This window comes from Dreissena polymorpha, chromosome 1 (genome assembly GCF_020536995.1).
Source record: "Dreissena polymorpha isolate Duluth1 chromosome 1, UMN_Dpol_1.0, whole genome shotgun sequence".
NCBI classification, from domain to species: Eukaryota; Metazoa; Mollusca; class Bivalvia; order Myida; family Dreissenidae; genus Dreissena; species Dreissena polymorpha.
The window spans coordinates 148,504,584-148,527,407 of record NC_068355.1 but is presented as its reverse complement, the minus strand read 5'-3'; the positions used below and the strand labels follow the sequence as shown (position 1 = coordinate 148,527,407).

At 35.4% G+C, this 22,824-nt stretch overlaps 1 protein-coding gene across 2 annotated transcripts in view; it reads left to right on the top strand.

Moving 5' to 3' along the window:
- The first annotated feature begins 332 nt into the window (after positions 1 to 332).
- The window catches only part of LOC127855314 (ataxin-2-like protein), a 59,088-nt gene continuing 36,596 nt past the window's right edge, over positions 333 to 22,824 (top strand). Inside the window, exons 1-8 of one of the 2 annotated variants that reach the window (XM_052390778.1) lie at positions 333 to 972; positions 6,238 to 6,289; positions 6,584 to 6,637; positions 7,104 to 7,175; positions 7,332 to 7,485; positions 9,748 to 9,872; positions 12,860 to 12,948; positions 17,961 to 18,179. In XM_052390778.1, the coding sequence (XP_052246738.1) occupies positions 863 to 972; positions 6,238 to 6,289; positions 6,584 to 6,637; positions 7,104 to 7,175; positions 7,332 to 7,485; positions 9,748 to 9,872; positions 12,860 to 12,948; positions 17,961 to 18,179 (875 nt within the window). In that variant the 5' untranslated portion in view covers positions 333 to 862. The remainder of the gene's footprint in view (positions 973 to 6,237; positions 6,290 to 6,583; positions 6,638 to 7,103; positions 7,176 to 7,331; positions 7,486 to 9,747; positions 9,873 to 12,859; positions 12,949 to 17,960; positions 18,180 to 22,824) is intronic. The other variant, XM_052390786.1, reaches the window with a different exon arrangement.

The window sequence follows — 22,824 nt, the reverse complement described above, 5'->3', positions numbered from 1 at the left end:
GGCATTGTTTTATAATTAGACATGTATTAAGATTTGGGACTTAAGTAAAACCATGCTATATTCGCCGTGAATTAAATTGTAATTAAACGGTGACACGTAAAAGAAATTACAACTTGTATACACCAAAACACTCTGACAATTCAATGAGATGTTTGAAATGTTCATCCCAAATGGAAGAAAATCATGAAGTGGCAAAAACTGCACGCATTTTTTTCTGGGATCGATTGTCAAATAAATATGACGGGAAAAGGCAATCACAGCATTTTTATCGTTGGAAACTCATCCGGGTGGACGAGGCTGTCCGAGATATTCGTAAATATTTTTCAAATTAAAAAAAAAAAGCAAAATTATATTTTAGCAATAATAAATAGAAAAATTATGTTATTTAAGCAATTTTTTGCTTATTTAATATTACAGGTAATAACATTAAATATAAAAAGTAAAATCAAAATAAATTCGTAGCCACCGGATGTAGCCTGAAAACACGCAATTAAATAGTTCAAAATAAATCAGCGACAAGCATACTAATTAACCATACAAATAAATGCAAATATGTTTCGTAACGAATTCGCATAAATATTTTACATTTATTGAAGTTTTTTCATCGATGTTAGTTTTTATTTTGGAAAATTCGTCTGTGGTATATATTCATACGCGTTCCTCAACATGTTCTGAACAATATCAAAGGGATATTTATTTTGTTTAGATTGTTGGATGCGTTGTTGTGTTGTCAGTTGAATAACCAGTGGTATTCGACGCCTACATTCACTGTCTTTGTGTAGACGGTACACATACATGTGACTACCCGCTATGTTTTTATGAACTTGTTTTTTATCCGACGACTCTTGATCCCGTGTCTGCCATGTCCATGATGAACACTAAAACAAGATCCAGAGGCGGAGGCCGCATGAATCAAGGAGGTCATCCGGGAAGCCGGAATGATAAGCGACATGGGAATTATCCACAAGATAGGTAAAAATGTACAAAAGCTAGGTATTGTCACTTAAGTCCAATCATGCAAAATTTGTTACTTATTCTAGTCCATATAAAGGGAGTCCCAGAGCCTTTGATGATTTTTCTCTGGGAATCCATATGCACCCCTTCATAAACACAACTGCAGTTCTGCACAGCTTATCAGTGTGCACCACTCAACAGATGTCGTTTGTGACCAATTAAGGAAAGCGATGAATACACTTTTGAAATACATTTAATTTACCTGAATGGCAACCTACATAGGTTATCCTTTGCATGAAACCTTAACAAACACTATTGTTAAAGTACCTCTTCTCGAACCTCACCTTTTTTCGAACCCTTCATTTGTTTACCTTTCATACACGTGCGCGCACCCGCACTTCGTCACAGTTTTTTGTGTATAAGTAATTTATTTGTTTACGCCGACCCGCACATAGCGGCAAAGCATTGAAAATGCGTCAAAAACCTGTAGAATAAGTAGATTAATCATAAAACACATACAAATCATTGTATTCCCTAATGTTTTTTTCTTATGTTTTGATTTTCATTAAAAAAAACTTATAAAAACATGGTCTTATTTTCGTTCTCAACTTTGCTTGACAATTTACACAAATCGGCTGCTATAATAAGTCACGTGACCATGTTCAAATCATGGGGCGAATTAATTTGTAATGGTGTAGTACACTGAAGGGTTTGAAAGCAGATACTCGTTTGGGTGGCATTGAAAGTTTTACATGATATGGTGGTGCTGGAAACTTGCAAAAAATATGTTATCAAAAGAGGATTAACCTAATAATTAAAGTTGCCAGCCATGTAGAAACAAGTTATTTATCAAAAGGAGTTCCTATTTATATGTTTCACTATTTTCAATCTTAATCGTCACTATATTTGACGTGTCAAAAATTAAGAGGTTCGAAAGATGGTTCGTCCGTGATACATTGTTTCAACACAGTACAGTACAGGCACGGTGTACATATACAAACGCTACTCGCCGCGGTGTTCATCTCACTGTGTTCGCTTACCCAAATGAACCCAGCGATGGGTGTTCAGATCAAATGTTGCGGGGGCCGTTGCCATAAGACGAACACCGCGAATCACCGGGGACCCATAATATCTACCGCGGTGTTCATGGTGTTCGCTTTAAATAAAATAATTGAACATAAACGTATTGTATTGTATTGATCCCTTTCATTTAAAAGTGATAACGAATAATGTATTTCACACCCATGCCCATGACAGCGTTTTCTGACTTTATAAACGCTGAGTATAAAAGAAAACCGTGTTTGCACCTAGCTGTAGGATACTGCACCTGGAGGAGTTTTGAGTGTTTGATTATTCAATTAACAGTTTAAAGCCATGGAGAACTCATAACTGATTGTAGTATTCGTATTATCCCGAGTCTCTGGATTCTCTGATACATACGTGTCAACTGTCTCAATCGCATACATGAAACTTTTTCCATCTTTATCTATACTCGATAATCCCATATATGCTCGATCTCATTTTTAGCGAGGCTGTTTTAAGAGAAAACCCGAGCTATTGTCATAGCCAGCTCGTCAACCGAAGTCCGACGTACACCATAGGCGTCGTGCAAAAACGTTAACATTGGCCATAAGGTGAACATCATCCTTCAAGGTCTAGGGTCGAAAAAACAAAGTCAAGGGAAGTTATAAGCTTTAAATGGACATAGTTATCTGACCTGCCAAGGTATATATTTGTGTTAAATAAATAAAAGCGGCGCAGTAGGCGGCATTGTGTTTCTGACAAACACATTGTGGTAAAAGGTCAAGGTCATCCTTTACGGTCTACAGTAAAAAATACAAATTTAAGGGAAGTAATAAGCTTTAAAAAACCACAGGCCTTGGTTGTCAGTGATGTCTGACATGGTCATAATTGACTGTGATACCCCCCCCCCCCGGTTGGATTGGACAAAATTCAAGGGAAGCTGTAAAGGGAGATGATTTCTATACCTGCCAAATGATAAATATGTTAGCAAATATACGTCACTGGGATCAATGACCCAAACATACAAGTTTTTATGTTAATTGATAAACAAAATAACATATTTGCCATGTTCTCTCCTATTCACTCCAGCTTATATACGGTATACACACAATCGTGAAAATGTGAATAAGTCGAGAACGATCTAATGACGTCACGATTTGTGACGTCATAGTTGTGTCATTGATCATGTGACTGCTAGCAGTTTTATTTCAAAGCGGCGCAATAGGGGGCATTGTGTTTCTGACAAACACATTTCTTGATATAATTATCATTTCTTACCTGTTCTAATTTGTGAATGCTAGTTTTCATTAAATACCAGTGGACTTAAGTCCATACATACATGATGAACTCTGGCTATTATTTCTTTGATAAACCACAGGCCTTGGTTGTCAGTGATGTCTGACTTGGTCATTTTTGACTGTCTACAGACCTCCCCCCCCCCCCCCCCCCTTGGTAGGATTGGACAAAATCCAAGGGAAGTAATAAAGCTTTAAAGGGAGATGATGTCTTTACCTGCCAAATGATAAATATAAATTTTATTTCAAAGTGGCGCAGTAGGGGGCATTGTGTTTCTGACAAACACATCTCTTGTTGGGTCACTAGGTCAAAGGTCAAGGTCACTGTGACCTCTAAAAAAAAAAAAATCTGACAAGCTTTCCCAGCCGAGCGTGGCACCCGTTATGCGGTGCTCTTGTTAAAATAAAATTATGGGTTTGTAATATAGACGATAAGTCATAAACACAAACGTTTGAAATTTTCAAAAATATCAAATGAATTTTGGCATATGATTCTATTTAAAGATTTGATGACAGATGTATTGCAACATGAGTAAATCACCTGACACGGTTTGCATGCGTCGTGTACAGCTATTTTAGATTACAAATTCTACATGAAATAAACAAATTTCTTTGTTCTGATAAAAAGCGCGCAAAAATTGGCGTGGGTGTATTTATTTGTAAATAAAAGTTTCGTAGCGGGTGAACATTGAGATCATTTAATTTCCATTAAAAGTTTTGTTGTGAATTTCAACTAAAGTACCGGGGTATCTCGCGAATTATTTGGCATTGACATTGCTCAGTTTTTTCATTATTGTAACAGTTATTGTATTGTATACTGTCTGCACACAAGTGTCGTAACATACAGATGCAATACGTAAATTCGGACTGTACTGAAAGTCGGACACAAGTTAATAAATGATTTAATACTCTCTTGATTTCTTTGAAACTCTGTATTTGTTGTTAAAAAGGGCAATTGCATTGATTAATATCATAAGAGTTAATAGTATTGATCATCTGAACGCTTTATTTACGTTCTGACTTTACGTACTGTCCGAATTAAAGTATGCATGCAAATGCCCCCCCCCCCCTGCGAAATGGGAAAAGTGAACACCGCGTTTTTGTTTCAGTAGACAGTGCCTGTACTGTATTGATATTGTATTGCAAAATTTGGAACAGTGTTAATATTTGAAAATCATTATTGACTAAGGCTACATATGATCACAAGTAACTTAAGGGTCTTTTTACTTCTAATCCTTGGCATGTCTATCCATAGTATTGGCTCTCTTAATGAATACATAAAAATTTTGGAAGTGTACATTACAATTTAAAAAACATGCATGTGTTATATTTCAAGCTATACCGGTAGTTAAATATGTATTCTTGAACAGGGCCCTCAATCCATTTTAGGGGAAGCGGGTCCCTACCCTGAAGAGGGGGAATTTTCACAGGGTTTCGCTTGTGGGGGGATTTTTTTACTTACTCTCTCATTATTACCTTTGTACATGTTTGCACTTTATTTATTTCTTTTTTCATAATTTAGTATGTTTGACAAGATTAAATTGAAACAGAATTGAGATATAATAATCATGAGACACATCTTATTAAACAATTTTTTTTTAATTTCAGGGGGAATTTTTCCCCTTAAAAAGGGGAAAAAAGTATACTTTTCAGGTGGGGGACTGCGGCCGAAATTCGGCAGGCCGCAGATTTTATAGATTGAGGGCCCTGTTGGACATAACAACGAAAACTGCATTTAAATCAGCAATGTTTTGACAAAATAATTGGCCAGATTTGTGGTTTTAAATGTGTTTCATGTACAATTGTGTCATATGGGGCCTTCTGATTGGTTGCTAAGATTTGTATCTATGCGCATGTGCTTGCTCTAAAAAAGTAAATTAATGGAATTTTTAGAGAATTGTTAACTTTTTATGCCTTTGGTAGGGTGGCATATAGCAGTTGAACTGTCAGTCCATTTGTCTGTCAGTCTGTCTGTCTGTGTGTCCATCCAAAAACTTAAACATTGGCCATAACTTTTGCAATATTGAAGATAGCAACTTGATATTTGGCATGCATGTGTATCTCATGAAGCTGCACATTTTGAGTTGTGGAAGTTCAAGGTCATCTTTCAAGGTCAAAAGTCAAAAAATACAATCCAAGGGAAGTAATTAGCTTTAGTTTAAAAAGGGAGATAATTTCCAGGGCTTTTCATCAGGAAATTGGGAAGAGGCCCTAGCCTTTCAAATTGGGAATTTCATGCACGATAACTGCTCATTTTGGGAAGACCGTGTTTTTAAAAGTTTTTGAAACAGTCTTTTTCATTGTGCAGAAGTATTAAAAGACACATTTTGGTGCATTTTCAATCATATTAGAGCTCATTGCTTTGAATTTGGTAGATGCCCAATATGTCTTAGTAAAAAAAAATAATCTTTTTTTACAATATGGTAAATTCCTCTATCAATTTTGGGAAAAAATGACCTTAATTTTAATTGGGAAGGGGCCGAATTTCGGCCCCTGTTATATAAGGGTGAAAAGCCCTGATTTCTAAACATGCCAAATGATGTATTGAAATTTTATTTCAAAGCGGCGCAATAGGGGCATTGTGTTTCTGACAAATACATCTCTTGTTATTGCAAAATTTTGTTTTACTTGCTAAATAGTCTAACGTTGTTAAACAGTTAAAGCGGTGGAACTTTTTTCTTTCTAGAACAGAGTTAATCTTAAAAACATGGAAATTGAAATAATTATTTAAAAATAAATGTATATAAATACAAAGATTTGGGTACAAAATTGACAAAACATTACAGTTTCAGGTTGTTTATGCATTGCAAATGTAAGTCTGAATTCAAAATTGCCCTGCTATTGACTGGCTGTGCAAAAATTATGCATCTACATGTATTACTTAGTTTTGTGGATTAAATTTTTGGGAGAATTAAAAAAGACAACCTCCATCTGCTCAATGTTATTATGTTGTTTCTTTTTTCAGGCCGATACGATCAAATGCCAATAAACAACAATCCAGTGACAGAAATGTACCAGTGAGTTGATTTTAAAAACATTTGCTGTTTTCTCAAAAGTACATGTTAATAATTTTGCAATAGTGTGGCATGAAACCATCATGATTGAAACAGGCATAATCATGTTAATGCATGCATGAAGTGTCATAATGATACTGATTTTTAATTTGATGAATAAACATCTTAAAAAAGGGTTAAGCATATAAATATTGATATAAGTCACCAACCTTTATGCTTTTCATTTTAAAGCATCATTTTATGTTATTACTTTTGGTACTTTGTGTCATCTGAATTTGCTCTCTGTTTTCACTCCAGATGGAAGGAATTTACAAGAACCAAAGATATACTCATGTTGTTGTGAGCCTGATAGTAAGTAATTATTGGCATACCTACTGACACTGGTCATGTGGATAGTGGTTCAAATGTGAAAAAAGTTTGTGTTCCTTGTTTTTACAAATGTCAACATACATGTGTACAGGGTTCTCAATAGGATTCAAAAGCAAAGAGGCATGAGTCTTGAGCTCAACATTTAAACATTCTGTTTGGATGTTAACATGCATGTAAGGAAATAATATTGAATTTCAAATCTCAAACCTTTCATAGACGTAAACAGACTAATACAAAATAAACTAAACAATACAAACTTGTAATATTCAAATACTTTATAGGTCCATTTGAAATTTGTCCCTGATCAGGAAAGCGCTGTTTACCAGTATGTTATAAAATGCAAAAACAATGCTTAAAGCGGGATCATAAAGAACAAGATCTCTTAGATTGATAGATGATCTTTTGCAGCAGTAATAAGTAGAACTATAAGTTATAGCTTCTATTTCAGGGATTGAATGTGCAACTTACTGTTAAAAATGGAAGAGTTTATGAAGGTGTCTTCAAAACCATGTCAAATCAGGTAAGTCATCAATTGGGATTATTTAGTTGAATTACGGCCCAAAACTCTTAAAAAAAGCCCTTCTCTTCCTTGGAGTAGCTCTTGTATTTGTGGCCTTAAGTTATGGCTGTTGTACAGGTTCCTTGCATTGATGTTGTTTGTGTTGTGCCTTCACAGGGAGATGTTGCGCTTGAGGTTGTGCATGTTGTTGAAGAAGGGGTGCCTGGTCAGGCCCCCAGTAAGGAACAGATACTGTCTAAACTGGTTGTCAAGGCAGCTGATGTTGCATGTCTTACTGCTGCCAATGTGGACCTCGACTATGCTGTTAAAGGTTGGTTTTAATGTCTCAGTCTAGAACTTTGGAACGGAAGTTTGACTTCCTATTATATCTTTATGGGATATGGGAGTAACAAACAGCACATCATTGCACATCACTGTTCCATAAACATGTATTATGTCAGACATTTCTACCATTTGCAGTGCCTTTGAAATTTAAATTTACTTGCATTCAAGATGCCAAGAAGTGTATACAAATCTTGAGTATGTGGATATTTCACAGATGACTATTATACAATTATTTATATATATATATATATATATATATATATATATATATATATATATTTATATATATATATAATCTACATGTATTATATAGATGATATTTGTTCATGTCAGTGTAAGATTGTTTGTTAATTCACGAGTGATCATAGATAATATATTTTCACGAGTGGTGCAGCCACGAGTGAAAATATTATTTTTCTATGATCACGAGTGAAATAACAAATGATCTTACACTGACATGAACAAATTTTCTGTTTCTTTTATGCCCCTTATTCAAGAAAATAATTAACAGCTGTCTCCCTTCCGCTGAAAAGTTACCCTTTCTTCCTTGGCGTGCCTCAATACATTTCAATGCACAAAATGACTTCATTAGTGTTTGCATCATCCTCGGCCGAAAGAAAAAGTCCAATATTTGATGGTTTATGAGTAAACAAAGCTGAAAGGTTTTAACATTTTTTGCTCTTGCTAAAATAAGCAAACAAAGTTAAGCATAAAGTACTGCTAGTGTAACAACATTTACTGAACAGTACATGTCCATGATGTTGTAGGAATACGCAAATTTTGACATATTTTCATTCATACAGTGCGCCATTTTTATAAACTGTCAACTGAGTAATTTAATGTTTAAAACTGTGGATTAACAACAAACAGGATTATTTTAACTGGTTTTTAGTGTTGATGAGCAAGATTAATTGCTATCACTGTCACTGGGGATCATTCTAATACTTTTGAACTGGTGCCGCACGATGTCAGGGAAGTGGATCTTGATATGATAATCTAAAAATAGAAAAAGTAGTTCCGAAATTTCTTATTTTCAGCGGTGAAAGTAACAATTTGTTTATTTTCACTGCTGTTATTTAACTGCAGAAATGTCATTATTGATCATTAGTTATAAACAAAATTTTATAATCACAATGGTTATTATGCTCCCCAAAAATTTATTTTGGGGGGGAGCCTATAGTCGCCGCTTCGTCTGTCCGTCCGTGTGTCCGTCCGTGCACAATTTTTGTCCAGGTAATTCTCAGCAGCTAATGAGCGGAATTCAATGAAAATTCATGGGAAGCTTCACTACCAAGAGGAGATGTGCATATTATCAGCGGGTTCTGGTCGGATGATTTTCACAGAGTTATGGCCCTAAGAAATTTTCTTTAAAAGTTATTGTCCCCCCAACTACTGTGCCCTCAAGACGTTTCCTTTTATCTGAATATAAAGAGCAATATTGTGACCAAAAAAACCTTTGGGGAGCATCACTCGTCTCCGATGTTTTCTTGTTTAATCAGAAATCCAGAAATCATCTGGTAATTTTTAGTGGAAACTTTTTAGCTCACCTGAGCACAACGTGCTCCTGGTGAGCTTTTGTGATCACCTTTTGTCCGTCGTACGTCATGTGCCGTCAACATTTGCCTTGTTAACTCTCTAGAGGCCACATTTATTGCCCAATCTTTATGAAATTTGGTCAGAAGATTGGTCTTAATGTTAATCTTGGACAAGTTCGGAAATGGTTACGTTTGATTGAAAAACATGGCTTCCAAGGGGCGGGGCATTTTTCCTTATATGGCTAGCGTAAAATCTTGTTAACACTCTAAGAGGCCACATTTACTGTCCGATCTTCGTGAAACTTGGTCAGAAGATTCATCCCGAATTTAAAAATGATGCCGGTTGGTTTAAAAACATGGCTGCCAGGGGCGGGGCATTTTTCCTTATATGGCTATAGTAAAACCTTGTTAACACTCTAGAGGCCACATTTATTTTCCGATCTTCATGAAACTTGGTCAGAAGATTTGTCCCAATAATATCTTGTTATCTCAGGTGAGCTACTTTGGGCCTTTCAGGCCCTCTTGTTTTACTTGTGACATATGAACAATGCTGTTTGCCATAATCATGTGCATAGTACTTCTCCATCTCATCTTTTCTCTAATATTCTCTGTGACGTTTGCAATTAAATATTCTCACCCATTCTCAGTTTCAAAGTGCTTTACCATATCTTGTGATTTCAATAGGTTTTACCTCATTGTTGGTTCTGTTTTAGATACATTTACAGATGGTGGCATCAGCAAGTTCAATGGTGAATCAGTATCTGAGAAGGAGTTGGAACCCTGGGAGGCAGACCACGATGCTGAACAGATCTCTTGGGAGGCAGAAGGGGATAACTCTGTATGCATTGCTCTAATGTGTTTGTCAAAGCTGCTTCCGCCACTTGCTATCAGCTGCAAATAATCAGTTTCAGTGAGGTAGTATTTAAGGGGTCTTTTTACCTGACGAAGGACTTTCAAAGAAAACTTAAGCGTCTTTTGCTGAGCTATGCTTAGCATTTTCTGTTTTGGCTCAACTTGAGTGCTTAAAATATTGAAAAAAAAATCATATTCCAGTTTATCTGATAAACTTTAATTAATTATCTTCATTTTGAAACTTCTATCACATAAATGTTAGGGGTTTTATGGTTAAAAAATTTCAATATATTTAGTCTGAAAAAAATATAGGCAAAGATTAAGCATGTAATAAAAATGCCAATAATTTTGAAAATATTCCCTTTTAATCAGTTTGTTGGTTATATTAGTCAATAGCAATATCACTTCATTGATTTATTGATAATTCATTACAAACATTAAATGTTTTCTGATAAAACGATGACATAACAGATTGATAGGAAGATATGAAAAAATCAGGGTTGCAAGGGTTCCTGTCATCTTAGTAAGGAAGTACCAGATATCTTAATGTATTTTCCTTTATTCTTTGTAAAGACATAAAATGTTTAATTAAATGTCTTCAAGTATTGAAAATCTTTTCATTCATTAAATGTCAATTTAACTCTAAAGTGGCATAGAAGAACTTGTAGCTGAAAAAACAAGAGGCTATATGCTTATTGAAATATATGTGGCCAAAATCGCTCATTTTATGAATACTTTTGCAATATTGAAGATAGCAACTTAATATTTGACATGCATGTGTATCTCATGGAGCCGCACATTTTGAGTGGTGAAAGGTTAAGGTCAAGGTCATCCTTCAAGGCCAGAGGCCAAGTATGTGGCCAAAATCGCTCATTTTATGAAGACTTTGGCAACATTGAAGATACCAACTTGTTATTTGGCATGCATGTGTATCTCATGGAGCCGCACATTTTGAGTGGTGAAAGGTCAAGGTCAGAGGTCAAGTATATGTGGTCAAAATCGCTCATTTAATGAATACTTTGGCAATATTGAAGATACCAACTTGATATTTGGCATGCATGTGTATCTCATGGAGCTGCACATTTTGAGTGGTGAAAGGTCAAGGTCATCCTTCAAGGTCAAAGGTAAAAAAAGAAAGAAGAAATTCAAAGCGGCGCAGAAGGGGACATAGTGTTTCTGACAAACACATTTTTCAATATTGAAGATAGCAGCTTGATATTTGGCAGGCATGTGTATCTCATAAAGCTGCACATTTTGAGTGGTGGAAATTCAAGGTCAAGGTTATCCATCAAGGTAAAAAAAAAAAAAATCAAAGCGGTGTTGTCATGAAGCTGCACATTTTGAGTGGTGGAAGTTCAAGGTCAAGGTCATCCTTCAATGTCAAAGGTCTAAAAAAAACGAAAAAAAAACAATTAAAGCGATCTTATAAAGCTGCACATTTTGAGTGGTGGCAGGTCAAGGTCATCCTTCAAGGTCAAGGTCATCCTTCAAGGTCAAGGTCATCCTTCAAGGTCATAGGTAAAAAAATTAAATTCAAAGCAGCGTTCTCATGAAGCTGCACATTTTGAGTGGTGGAAGGTCAAGGTCATCCTTCAAGGTCAAGGTCATCCTTCAAGGTCAAAGGTCAAAAAAAAAAGCGGCGTTCTCATGAAGCTGCACATTTTGAGTGGTGGAAGTTCAATGTCAAGGTCATCCTTCAAGGTCAAGGTCATCCTTCAAGGTCAAAGGTAAAAAAAATACTTTTTTTTTCAAAGCACATTCTCATGAAGCTGCACATTTTGAGTGGTGGAAGGTCAAGGTCATCTTTCAAGGTCAAAGGTCAAAATAAATAAATTTCAAAGTGGCGCAGAAGGGGACAGTGTTTCCGACAAACACATTTCTTGTTTATAATAATTTTGAATTGTAAAATGTAGTCATATTAAACTGTGTCATGCTGTAGAATAACTATCAACAAAATCAAAAATAAAATGTGGTTTGTTTCCGTCATGTGCATGTAACAAAAAAAGACAATTATATTTTTACCAATCCCCTACACAATGGTCATCTTGAGCATCGGCAAAAGATTGATCGCTGTCAGATGCAGAAAAATCTGATTGACAAACACTAAATTCCGCCTCATACAATAGTAAAATGTATGGTTCATCACAAAATTCTCCATAATCACTATCATATTCAATTTTCATTTAATTTTCTTACAAAAGTTGCTAGAAATTTCGTTTTCAAAGCCCTTTTATGCCGGTTCGTTAAAGTGCGGGCGAATGAACAAGGGTCCAACCTACGTCACTACAAGTTTGTGTGAAAATACTCAACTTTGTCATATTAGTTCTCGCTATTAAAACCATCATTGAATCAAAGCAAGTTGCTTACAAGTTTTATATGCACTAAATTCAAGAAATAAAGGGTTTTTGGGCATGGCATTTCACCTTTAAACCCTAATATCATTTCAGCACTCATTTGTCATCAATTATTCATGTTTTAAAAAATCATTGGTTCATGCTTGTTAATCAACTGTGCTGTCCTACAACAGCTCTGTTTGTTTAAATGGTAAAATTATTTTAAAAAACTGGCAAATTAAGTCTTTTTTTCTTTCTTCTTTCTTCTCCTTTAGCTTCTTTATAAAGACCCCTAAGGCCCCTTCCCCTAGATTGTAGATTGTAATTTTCCCCAAATTTCAAGCTTATTTGGGATATTTGTTCCCCGTTTTCAGTTTAGTTGATATTTTTTCCCCAAAATGGAGACGAGGCCCTTTCCCCAAATGAAGAAAAATAAGCCCTAACAGTTAACTATTAACTAACATGAAAACATCTTTCTTGTGTTGCCTGCAATTTCAGTAATATTACATTGCTTATAATCTAATAATAAAAGATATCATGCAAATTTTATTTTTTGTGTGTATCAGGTTTCATTTGTTACAGATTGGAAATTTCCTACCTACCAACAATAAGGGGTGTGTGTTATTCTTATTGTTTACAGAATGGTTGGGATGCTGATGAAATGTTCCAGACCAATGCTCGTCAGTTCAATGTAACATCCTCCTATGATGATTCGCTTGCACAATACACGTAAGAAACATAAATGAGCTTTGCTCTGGCAAAACCGGGCATTTTGGATGCCCGCACTTATCTTGGACAACAATTTCTGCTTTTATAGAATTGTTTGTTTTAAGAAAGTTTTATCCTAATAAGAATCCAGGCTTGGCGGAAAGTGTCATCTGTAATAAGCCTGTGCGGACTTCTAAAATGTTTTGATTGTTTTTATATCCCTTAATATTTATTTATTAAAAAAAAGATAATAAAAATGACTATTTTAATGTTATGCTTTTTAGCTCACCTGTCACGAAGTGACATGGTGAGCTTATGTGACCGTGTGATGTCCGGTGTCCGTTGTGCGTGCTTGTGTGCGTGCGTGTGTGCGTCCGTCAACAATTTGTATGTGTAGACAGTAGAGGTCACAATTTTCATCCAATCTTTATGAATTTGGTCAGAATGTGTATCTTGATAAAATCTGGGTTGGGATTGTTTTTGGGTCATCTGGGGTCAACAAACTAGGTCACTAGGTCAAATGATAGAAAAACCTTGTGTAGACTATAGAGGTCACAGTTTTCATCCAATCTTTATGAAATTTGGTCAAAATGTTTATCTTGATGAAATCTGGAATGGGATTGTATTTGGGTCATTTGGGGTCAAAAACTAGGTCACTAGGTCAAATGATAGAAAAACCTTGTGTTGACTATAGAGGTCACAATTTTCATCCAATCTTTATGAAATTTGGTCAGAATGTTTATCTTGATGAAATCTGGGTTGGGATTGTATTTGGGTCATCTGGGGTCAAAAACTAGGTCACTAGGTCAAATTGTAGAAAAACCTTGTGTAGACAGTAGAGGTCATAGTTTTCATCCAAACTTAATACAATTTGGCCAGAATGTTAATCATGATAAAACCTGGGTTGGAATTGTATTTGGGTCATCTGGGGTCAAAAACTAGGTCACTTGGTCAAATCATAGAAAAACCTTGTGTAGACAATAGAGGTCATAGTTTTCATCTGATCTTTATGAAATATGATCAGAATGTTTTTAGCAACCTCAGCAGATCTTATCATATCAGTGGAAGATCTAAGATAATCAGCTAATCTGCATAATAAAATATCTTAAATAAAATCAAAATAATATAAATGCATATTGAAAGAAAAATAAATTTTCTTTAATATGATATAAATTTTAATAATATTTAGTTTATATTCGCTGCTTAACAAACTATATTGGATTCAAGTACAACGTCTGTGTCCCATTTCCTTTGTTTACTGCATTTTCGAGTACCTGCGTTGACACCCGGTAACACATTTGCGACCTGACAAGGTCATTTGAATATTAATGATGTTGATATATTTATGTTCACCAATGAAAAACGTTTCTGATGGTATTCGCGAAATTGTGCTATGTTAATTCTATGTGACGAAAAGTAGTCCAAAAGTCTATGAAAGTTTCTTCAAAATATTATGTTATTTTGTTTATTTCGCATTGAAAATCTCAAAATATAAGCTCTGATCTTTCTTTTGGTACCAGAATTATAAATCAGAAACAATATTAAGTACGTCGCTTTTATCATTAAAAAGCACGTGTTTGGGAATTTTCAACTAGGCCAGAGGTCGAAATAGCGGCGCCATTTTGGAAAATTTGATTAAGCTTATAGCGTGATCGATAACCGTGATTTCTTCAACAATTACTTTATATAAACCTAGAAAAACGATAGCAATCAAATGGTAAGTTATTTTTTATTTTAATTATGTTATTTTGTATGTTGATTTTCCTTTATTCATTTAAAGACAGACGATCAAATTTCGTTCAGATTGGTCTTGTGGAAATTCGTACCAAGTTTCAACAGTCTGCTGTCAAAATGCCTCTATTTATTGCATTATTATTTATGTTCAATATACGTAAAACCAAATGCAAATAAACACAACCGAAGTATTTTAATGTGTTTCTAAGTATATATTTAATGTCAAATGACCAACAATTGTTATGTTTAATGCATATGAAATACTTCATTTATTTTGTTCATATCAAACTCAATACATTCGTACCATTGACTGGCATTGTGTTTTTTATCTCATTTATTTATTAGCCGGATTTTTTTCGAAAAAATCTCGGCTTATAGATTGATGTTGTCGGGCGGGCGGGCGGGGGGGCGGGCGGGCGGGCGGCGTGCTCGAAAATGTTAAAGTTCTTATTTCATGGTATAACTTTGGTATGCTTGGACCTAGAGTCTTCAAACTTGACATGAAGGTTGGCCAGGATTAACAGATGACCACTGGTCATTTCAAGGTCATTCATTTGAAGGTCAAGGTCACTGTGACCTTCAATATAAAAAATGTTAAAGTTGTTATAACTTTGGTATGCTTGGACCTAGAGTCTTGAAACTTGACATGAAGGTTGGCCATAACTAGTTAGTAACCACTGGTCATTTCAAGGTCATTCATTTGAAGGTCAAGGTCACTGTGACCTTGAATGTAAAAATGTTAAAGTTCTTATTTCATGGTATAACTTTGGTATGCTTGGACCTAGAGTCTTCAAACTTGACATGAAGGTTGGCCAGGATTAACAGATGACCACTGGTCATTTCAAGGTCATTCATTTGAAGGTGAAGGTCACTGTGACCTTCAATATAAAAATGTTAAAGTTGTTATAACTTTGGTATGCTTGGACCTAGAGTCTTGAAACTTGACATGAAGGTTGGCCAGAACTAGTAAGTAACCACTGGACATTTCAAGGTCATTCATTTGAAGGTCAAGGTCACTGTGACCTTGAATGTAAAAATGTTAAAGTTGTTATAACTTTGGTATGCTTGGACCTAGAGTTAGAGTCTTGAAACTTGACATGAAGGTTGGCCAGAACTAGTAAGTAACCACTGGACATTTCAAGGTCATTCATTTGAAGGTCAAGGTCACTGTGACCTTGAATGTAAAAATGTTAAAGTTCTTATTTCATGTTATAACTTTGGTATGCTTGTACCTAGAGTCTTCAAACTTGAAATAAAGATTGGCCAGTACTAGAAGATGACCACTGGTCATTTCAATGTCATTCATTTGAAGGTCAAGGTCACTGTGACCTTAAATGTTAAAATGTTAAAATTGTTATAACTTTGGTATGCTTGGACATAGAGTCTTCAATTCAAGTTCATATTTGTGACCTTAAATGTTATTGTTGTTCATGTATATGCATGCATTCAAAACATAACACAAGGTTTGCTCATGCCTTGAAAAGTACTTACATTTCATTTTGACCTTTGAACAATATTTCAGTAATTTAAGTATTGCATTGACAAAAACACGAAAGGTACTTTCCTGTCATTTAAATCAAAAATCCGGCTTCAATGCGGTCATCTCCGACCGCGGAACTCTTGTTTTTTAGTTTAATTTGTTGTAGAAAATATTAAAAACAAACAACGTTAATCGTTATTTTAAATAATGAATAATGTCTTGTTACAGTTGAATTTAATTGTGTGTTTTTTAATACATTCAGAATCGGTAATGATTACAGTGTTTTTTATGTTCAAAGTACTTGTAAATGATAATGTTTGGTTTAGGATTGAGACAAATTATGGTTAACATTGAAGGATTTTATTTTTAACAAATCGTTCTATTTTATATTTATATGACATTAAACATTGAAAAACTAAAACTATATTTATTTTAGCACAATTTCATTGTTCTTTTCAAGATCAGCTGAGGATATTACTCAATGGCCGAGTTCCCTGGACCATTCTGTGAACAGCAGAACATAACCAAGTGTGATCTGCAGAATGAGAACATTAGCAAATTAAAACCTGATTTTGCACTATCAAATGGACTTGTAACAATTACATTGAATGTTAAGTTTTTATATTATTGACATGTTGTGTTGTTTTGTTATATTTTGTGATGTCTTTATTTGACAAAAAAAAATTGAAAAATAAAAATATATTTTTTGTGATATTTATGTGTCATTATTTTCATCATAATACAAACTAAGTAAAGAAATGAAAAGAGCATGAAAAAAATACATAAACCTGCCAAATTTGAACTCTATCTTCTTTAGAACAAAAGTTATGACAATTTCTCTGTAATAAAATAAGGCGACGGTGCCGCGATTTAACGTATTAGCTATGTAGTAATAAGTACCAATATTTTCCAATAAATCGACGAAATTTTCATGACAAAAATTGTCATGACTTCTCTTCGGGTGGGGATATTTTAACAATTCAAACTGTTTTGGAAAGCTTTTTGAAATATCTATCTAGCTAAATTAATAAAACTAATGTATGGCAAATTTTAACATTAAACAACCGGGGTTGCTATAATTTATCCTGATAATATCTGATTTGGATGGTATATGGATCGTCTGGGGTCATAAATTAGGTCACCGGGCCAATGCTAGTAAAACCTTGTGTAGATGAAAGAGGACGTCTTAATGAAATTTTGTCAGAATGTATTAATTGATGAGATCTTGCTTGGGATTTATATGGGTCTGATAGAATTTCAGTTGATGTAGCAAGGTTAGTCAGGTGAGCAATTCAGAGCCATCATGGCCCTCTTGTTTATGTTGTAGTTCTTTTGTCATGATCTTCTTTTAACATACTTTTTGTTTAAGAATCACAATTATTTGCTAGAAATGAAACATGTTGAAAGTTCTGATAGCAATTCAGTGTGAAATTATAAGAATTGTCATTGCTTAATTATTAGTTCGGCTGTTTTCGGAGAAAACCCGAGGTATTGTCATAGCCAGCTCGTTGTGTCGTGTTCACCGTCCGCGTCATGCTTAAACCTTAACATTTTGTCAAGGTTTTGAACATTGGCTCTAAAATCAAAGTGCTTGAACCTACAACTTTAAAACTTCATATGTAGCTGCACCTTGATGAGTTCTACATGCCACACCCATTTTGGGTCGCTAGGTTAAAGGTCAAGGTCACTGTGACCTCTAAAAAAAAAATCTGACAAGCTTTCATCTATTCAAAACTGCACCCGCAGCTGAGCATGGCACCTGTTATGCGGTGCTCTTGTATAAAGCTTAGCATTAATTAACCACAAATCTTGTTTGTAGTACAAAACTTACGCGTGGTAACAGTGAAGAGTACAGGCGGCGAGAGGAACATGCCAGAAAGCTGGCAGCCGAGATTGAACAGAGTCCCACTTACAAGAAGAACGCTGAGCTGGAGAATATCAACGGCGACGATGATGAGGAGGCAAAGTTCAGTGCCGTCGTACGACCTAATGATGGGGATAACCAGTCCTCTTACCCGGCCACTGCTGGCTCTAATAAGTGAGTCTTGAATGTTGGTTCTCTCTTTGTTCTTTTGTGAATTGATTTCTTGTTCCAGCTTTTATTAACCAGGTTTTCCGAAGGAAAAAACTGGTTATGAGATTGGCGAATGCGAGCGGGCTGGCTGGCTGGCTGGCGGGCGGGCGGAACAAGCTTGTCCGGGCCATAACTATATCGTTCATTGTCATATTTTAAAATCATTTGGCACATTTGTTCACCATCATTGGACGGTGTGTCGCGCGAAATAATTACGTCAATATCTCCAAGGTCAAGGTCACACTTTGAGTTCAAAGGTCAAAATTGGGAATAAATGAGCTTGTCTGGGCCATAACTATGTCATTCATTGTGAGATTTTACAATTATTTGGCACATTTGTTCACCATCATGGAACGGTGTGTCGCACGAAAGAATCACGTCAATATCTCCAATGTCAAAGTCACCACAACTTAAAATAGATTTATTTTGAAACAAACTTACAAAGGGGGTTAATTTTGTTTGTTCATTTCAAAAGTTCAGTTTGAGTTGTCTCCCTTAATCAGATTTTTTTTCACAATGAAAACCTGGTTTTGTGACAATTTTGTCCCTTGTTTCTCATACTCTAATAGAGATGGGAATTAACAATTGTCCAGCCCTCCTTTGGATTTGTATATTTCATATGAACAAAAAATTCATTACATGACAATCTTAATCGTTTGTCTGTTCATCTGATTCTGGATCCTGTGATAGTCCGTATAAACAGACTCCCAGAGCATTTGATATTTTTTGCTATGACGGCTCTGAGAGTCCATATGCAATCCTTCGTAAACACAACTGCTGTTCTGTGCAGCGATTCAGTGCGCATCACTAAACAGACGTCATTTGTTACCATTTAAGAAAAGAGATTAATAAACTTCAAGAACACATTAAATTTACCTGAATGGCAGTCTATGGATGTTATCCTTTTCATGCAACCTTAAACACACAATGGTGTTTCAACCCAGCGATTTTTTCCATCTCTATAAAGTACCGAAAAACGGCACTTTCCCAATTAGGAAAAAACTACAAAATTCCCTATTGCTGACAACAAAAATCCGAATTGAAGGTTTCTATGGCTTGAAACTAAGTAAATATAATTTTGACAACTTGACAATATTTAGTTATCAATTTTAAAGTATTTGTGAGCACAAAATCAAATACATCAATTTCCCAATATGAAGTCTTCATGACGCAAATTTTTACTATTTCAGGGGCTGGTAGCGGTACTTATCACAATTGGGCAAAAAAAATTGCTGTAATTCAGCTCACTATTCTTGCTGACATTTTTATGTTGACATTTTGAACAGTGTAAATATTAGTTATCTGTTGGAGATCGTTATCGATTTAGGTTGCATCAAACATCATGATGTGCAAAAGATTTGTGTACTTCGGCCTAACCAATAGCAACACTTAAAGTTGGTAACATTTCAACAGTATTTCAATATGGTGTATAAACCGTACGAAAGAATAACAAAGTAAATTAAAAGCAATTTTTATGCCCCCTTTCGAAGAAAAGGGGGTATATAGTTTTCGCACTGTCTGTCTGTAAGTCTGTCTGTCAGTCTGTCACACTTTTCGTGTCCGCTCTCTAATTCAAATAGTTTTCATCCGATCTTTACGAAACTTGGTCAGAAGTTGTATCTAGACAATATCTAGGTCAAGTTCGAATATGGGTCATGCCGGGTCAAAAACTAGGTCACGGGGTCGAAAAAACAAATCCAAGGGAAGTAATAAGCTTTAAATGGACATAATTATCTGACCTGCCAAATTATATATTTTTAACCAGGTTTTCCGAAGGAAAAAACTGGTTATTAGATTGGCGAATGCGGGCGGGCTGGCTGGCGGGCGGGCGGAACAAGCTTATCCGGGCCATAACTATGTCGTTCATTGTCATATTTTAAAATCATTTGGCACATTTGTTCACCATCATTGGACGGTGTGTCGCGTGAAATAATTACGTCGATATCTCCAAGGTCAAGGTCACACTTTGAGTTCAAAGGTCAAAATTGGCAATAAATGAGCTTGTCTGGGCCATAACTATGTCATTCATTGTGAGATTTTACAATTATTTGGCACATTTGTTCACCATCATGGAACGGTGTGTCGCACGAAAGAATCACGTCAATATCTCCAATGTCAAGGTCACCACAACTTAAAATATATTTATTTTGAAACAAACTTACAAAGGGGGTTAATTTTGTTTGTTCATTTCAAAAGTTCAGTTTGAGTTGTCTCCCTTAATCAGATTTTTTTTCACAATGAAAACCTGGTTTTGTGACAATTTTGTCCCTTGTTATTAAATAAATCAAAGAGGCGCAGTAGGCAGCATTGTGTGTCATATAAACACATAGTGGTTAAAGGTCAAGGTCATCCTTCAAGGTCTAAGGTAAAAAATACAAATCCAAGAGAAGTAATAAGCTTTAAAGGGAGATAATTATTCAATATTGAACATAGCAACTTGATATTTGGCATGCATGTGTATCTCATGGAGCTGCACATTTTGAGTGGTGAATCTACAGTCACGGTAGTGGCTTTTAATTATTTGCTACTAAAAATAGAAATTTGTTAGAGACAATTATTTTCAAGGGAAGTAATTAATATAATTATAAATCTCAGATAATATATTTCCTTACTAAGAATTTAAGTTCTTTTCACAGTTACTGTACAGATTTTTTATAATGTCCCCCACCAGTATAGTGGGGGACATATTGTTTTTGCCCTGTCTGTTGGTTTGTTGGTTGGTTGGTTAGTGTGTTGGTTGGTTGGTTTGGGCAAACTTTAACATTTACGATAACTTTTGCAATATTGAAGATAGCAACTTCATATTTGACATGCATGTGTATCTCATGGAGTTGCACATTTTGAGTGGTGAAAGGTCAAGGTCATCCTTCAAGGTCAAAGGTCATCAAAAAAATCAAAGCGGCGCAGAAGGGGACATAGTGTTTCCGACAAACACATTTCTTGTTTTGATTATTTATAACTCAAATGATTGATTTTTCAAAGTTTTTTTTTATGTCCCCCATCACTATAGTGGGGGACATATTGTTTTTGCCCTGTCTGTTGGTCTGTTGGTTGGTCTGTTGATTGGTCTGTTGGTCTGTTTGTGCCAACTTTAACATTTTGCAATAACTTTCGCTATATTGAAGATAAAAACTTCATATTTGGCATGCATGTGTATCTCATGGAGCTGCACATTTTGAGTAGTAAAAGGTCAAGGTCATCCTTCAAGGTCAAAGGCCAAAAAAACTAAATCAAAGCTGCGCAGAAGGGGACATAGTGTTTCTGACAAACACATTTCTTGTTTAAATGATATAATTATCATTTCTTTCCTGTACTATTTTGTGAATGGTAGGGTTCATTACATTTCGTGGACTTATGTCCATAGATACATGATGAACTCTGGCTATGATCTCTTTGATAAACCACAGGCCTTGGTTGTCAGTGATGTCTGACTTGGTCATTTTTGATGTCTGACTTGGTCAGATCCCCCCCCCCCCCCCAGTTCGATTGGACAGAATCCAAGGGAAGTAATAAGCTTTAAAGGGAGATGATTTCTATACCTGCCAAATGATAAATAGAAATTTTATTTAAAACCGGCGCAGTAGGGGGCATTGTGTTTCTGACGAACACATATCTTGTTTAATGGTACCATTTGCATGAGTTTGTGCTTAAGACATATAAACGTTGATTAGTTTTTGCAGTATGGGTGTTCTTTAGCGCTTGCAGTGGTGAATTTTGCATTTTTGGACACTAGACAGCGCAATGCAACTCTCAGCAACCCTTTGGGTTATAAAGCTGAGAGTTGAATTATTGCAACTAAATCTGGAGATAAAATCAGAAAGAACTTGAGCTAGTTTTATGGAATGTGGATAAAGGCCCATATTGAGAATATGAGGTTATTTCAATGTTTTGTAAGAGACACAAATAGTGTTTTAGCACAGGTAACAGAAATGAGTTTAAACTAAAATCTGAATCCTGCATGTACTAAAGCTATGTAAATGAAACTCAGTATATGTATAAAAGGACATTAAGTTTAAAGGTTATGCCCACTTTACTGTGCTCCAGCTAGGATTTGAAAAGGGCAGGGGGGCTTTTTTGTCTAAAGGGCACTTTGGATGCGCAGTATTTTGTCAAAAGGGCACTTTTGAGCGCGCGGGTGTTTCTGGAATGCTTCCTCTTACATGTTAATTTATATGTTATTAATAATTGTTAGAATATATTCCCATTATAATAAAACAATTCAAATAAAATGTCTACAATAAGGAATAAATTGATTACAATGTATTTTAATAAGAGATTTATTAATCATCATATGAAAAAATTTATTTTTTATTTTTTCAAGGGCAGGGGGGCCCTAGGAAGGGCAGGGCGGAGGTTCGGGAGTGCAGGGCGGGGCGCCCTTCAATTTAGGCCTAGCTGGAGCACTGCTTTAGATCTATGCTCTTTACTAAAAGAGGTTGGATTTTTCCATTCAACCCTCATATCGCCTCATTTCAACTGTGAACTTATTTTGGATTAAGATTTATTAAAATTGATCAATTAATCAATGCAGCATCTTGAAACAATTAACATTCAACAACATGATCTCCCAAATAATGTTGTGTTTTTATGCCCCTGGTAGGGTGGCATA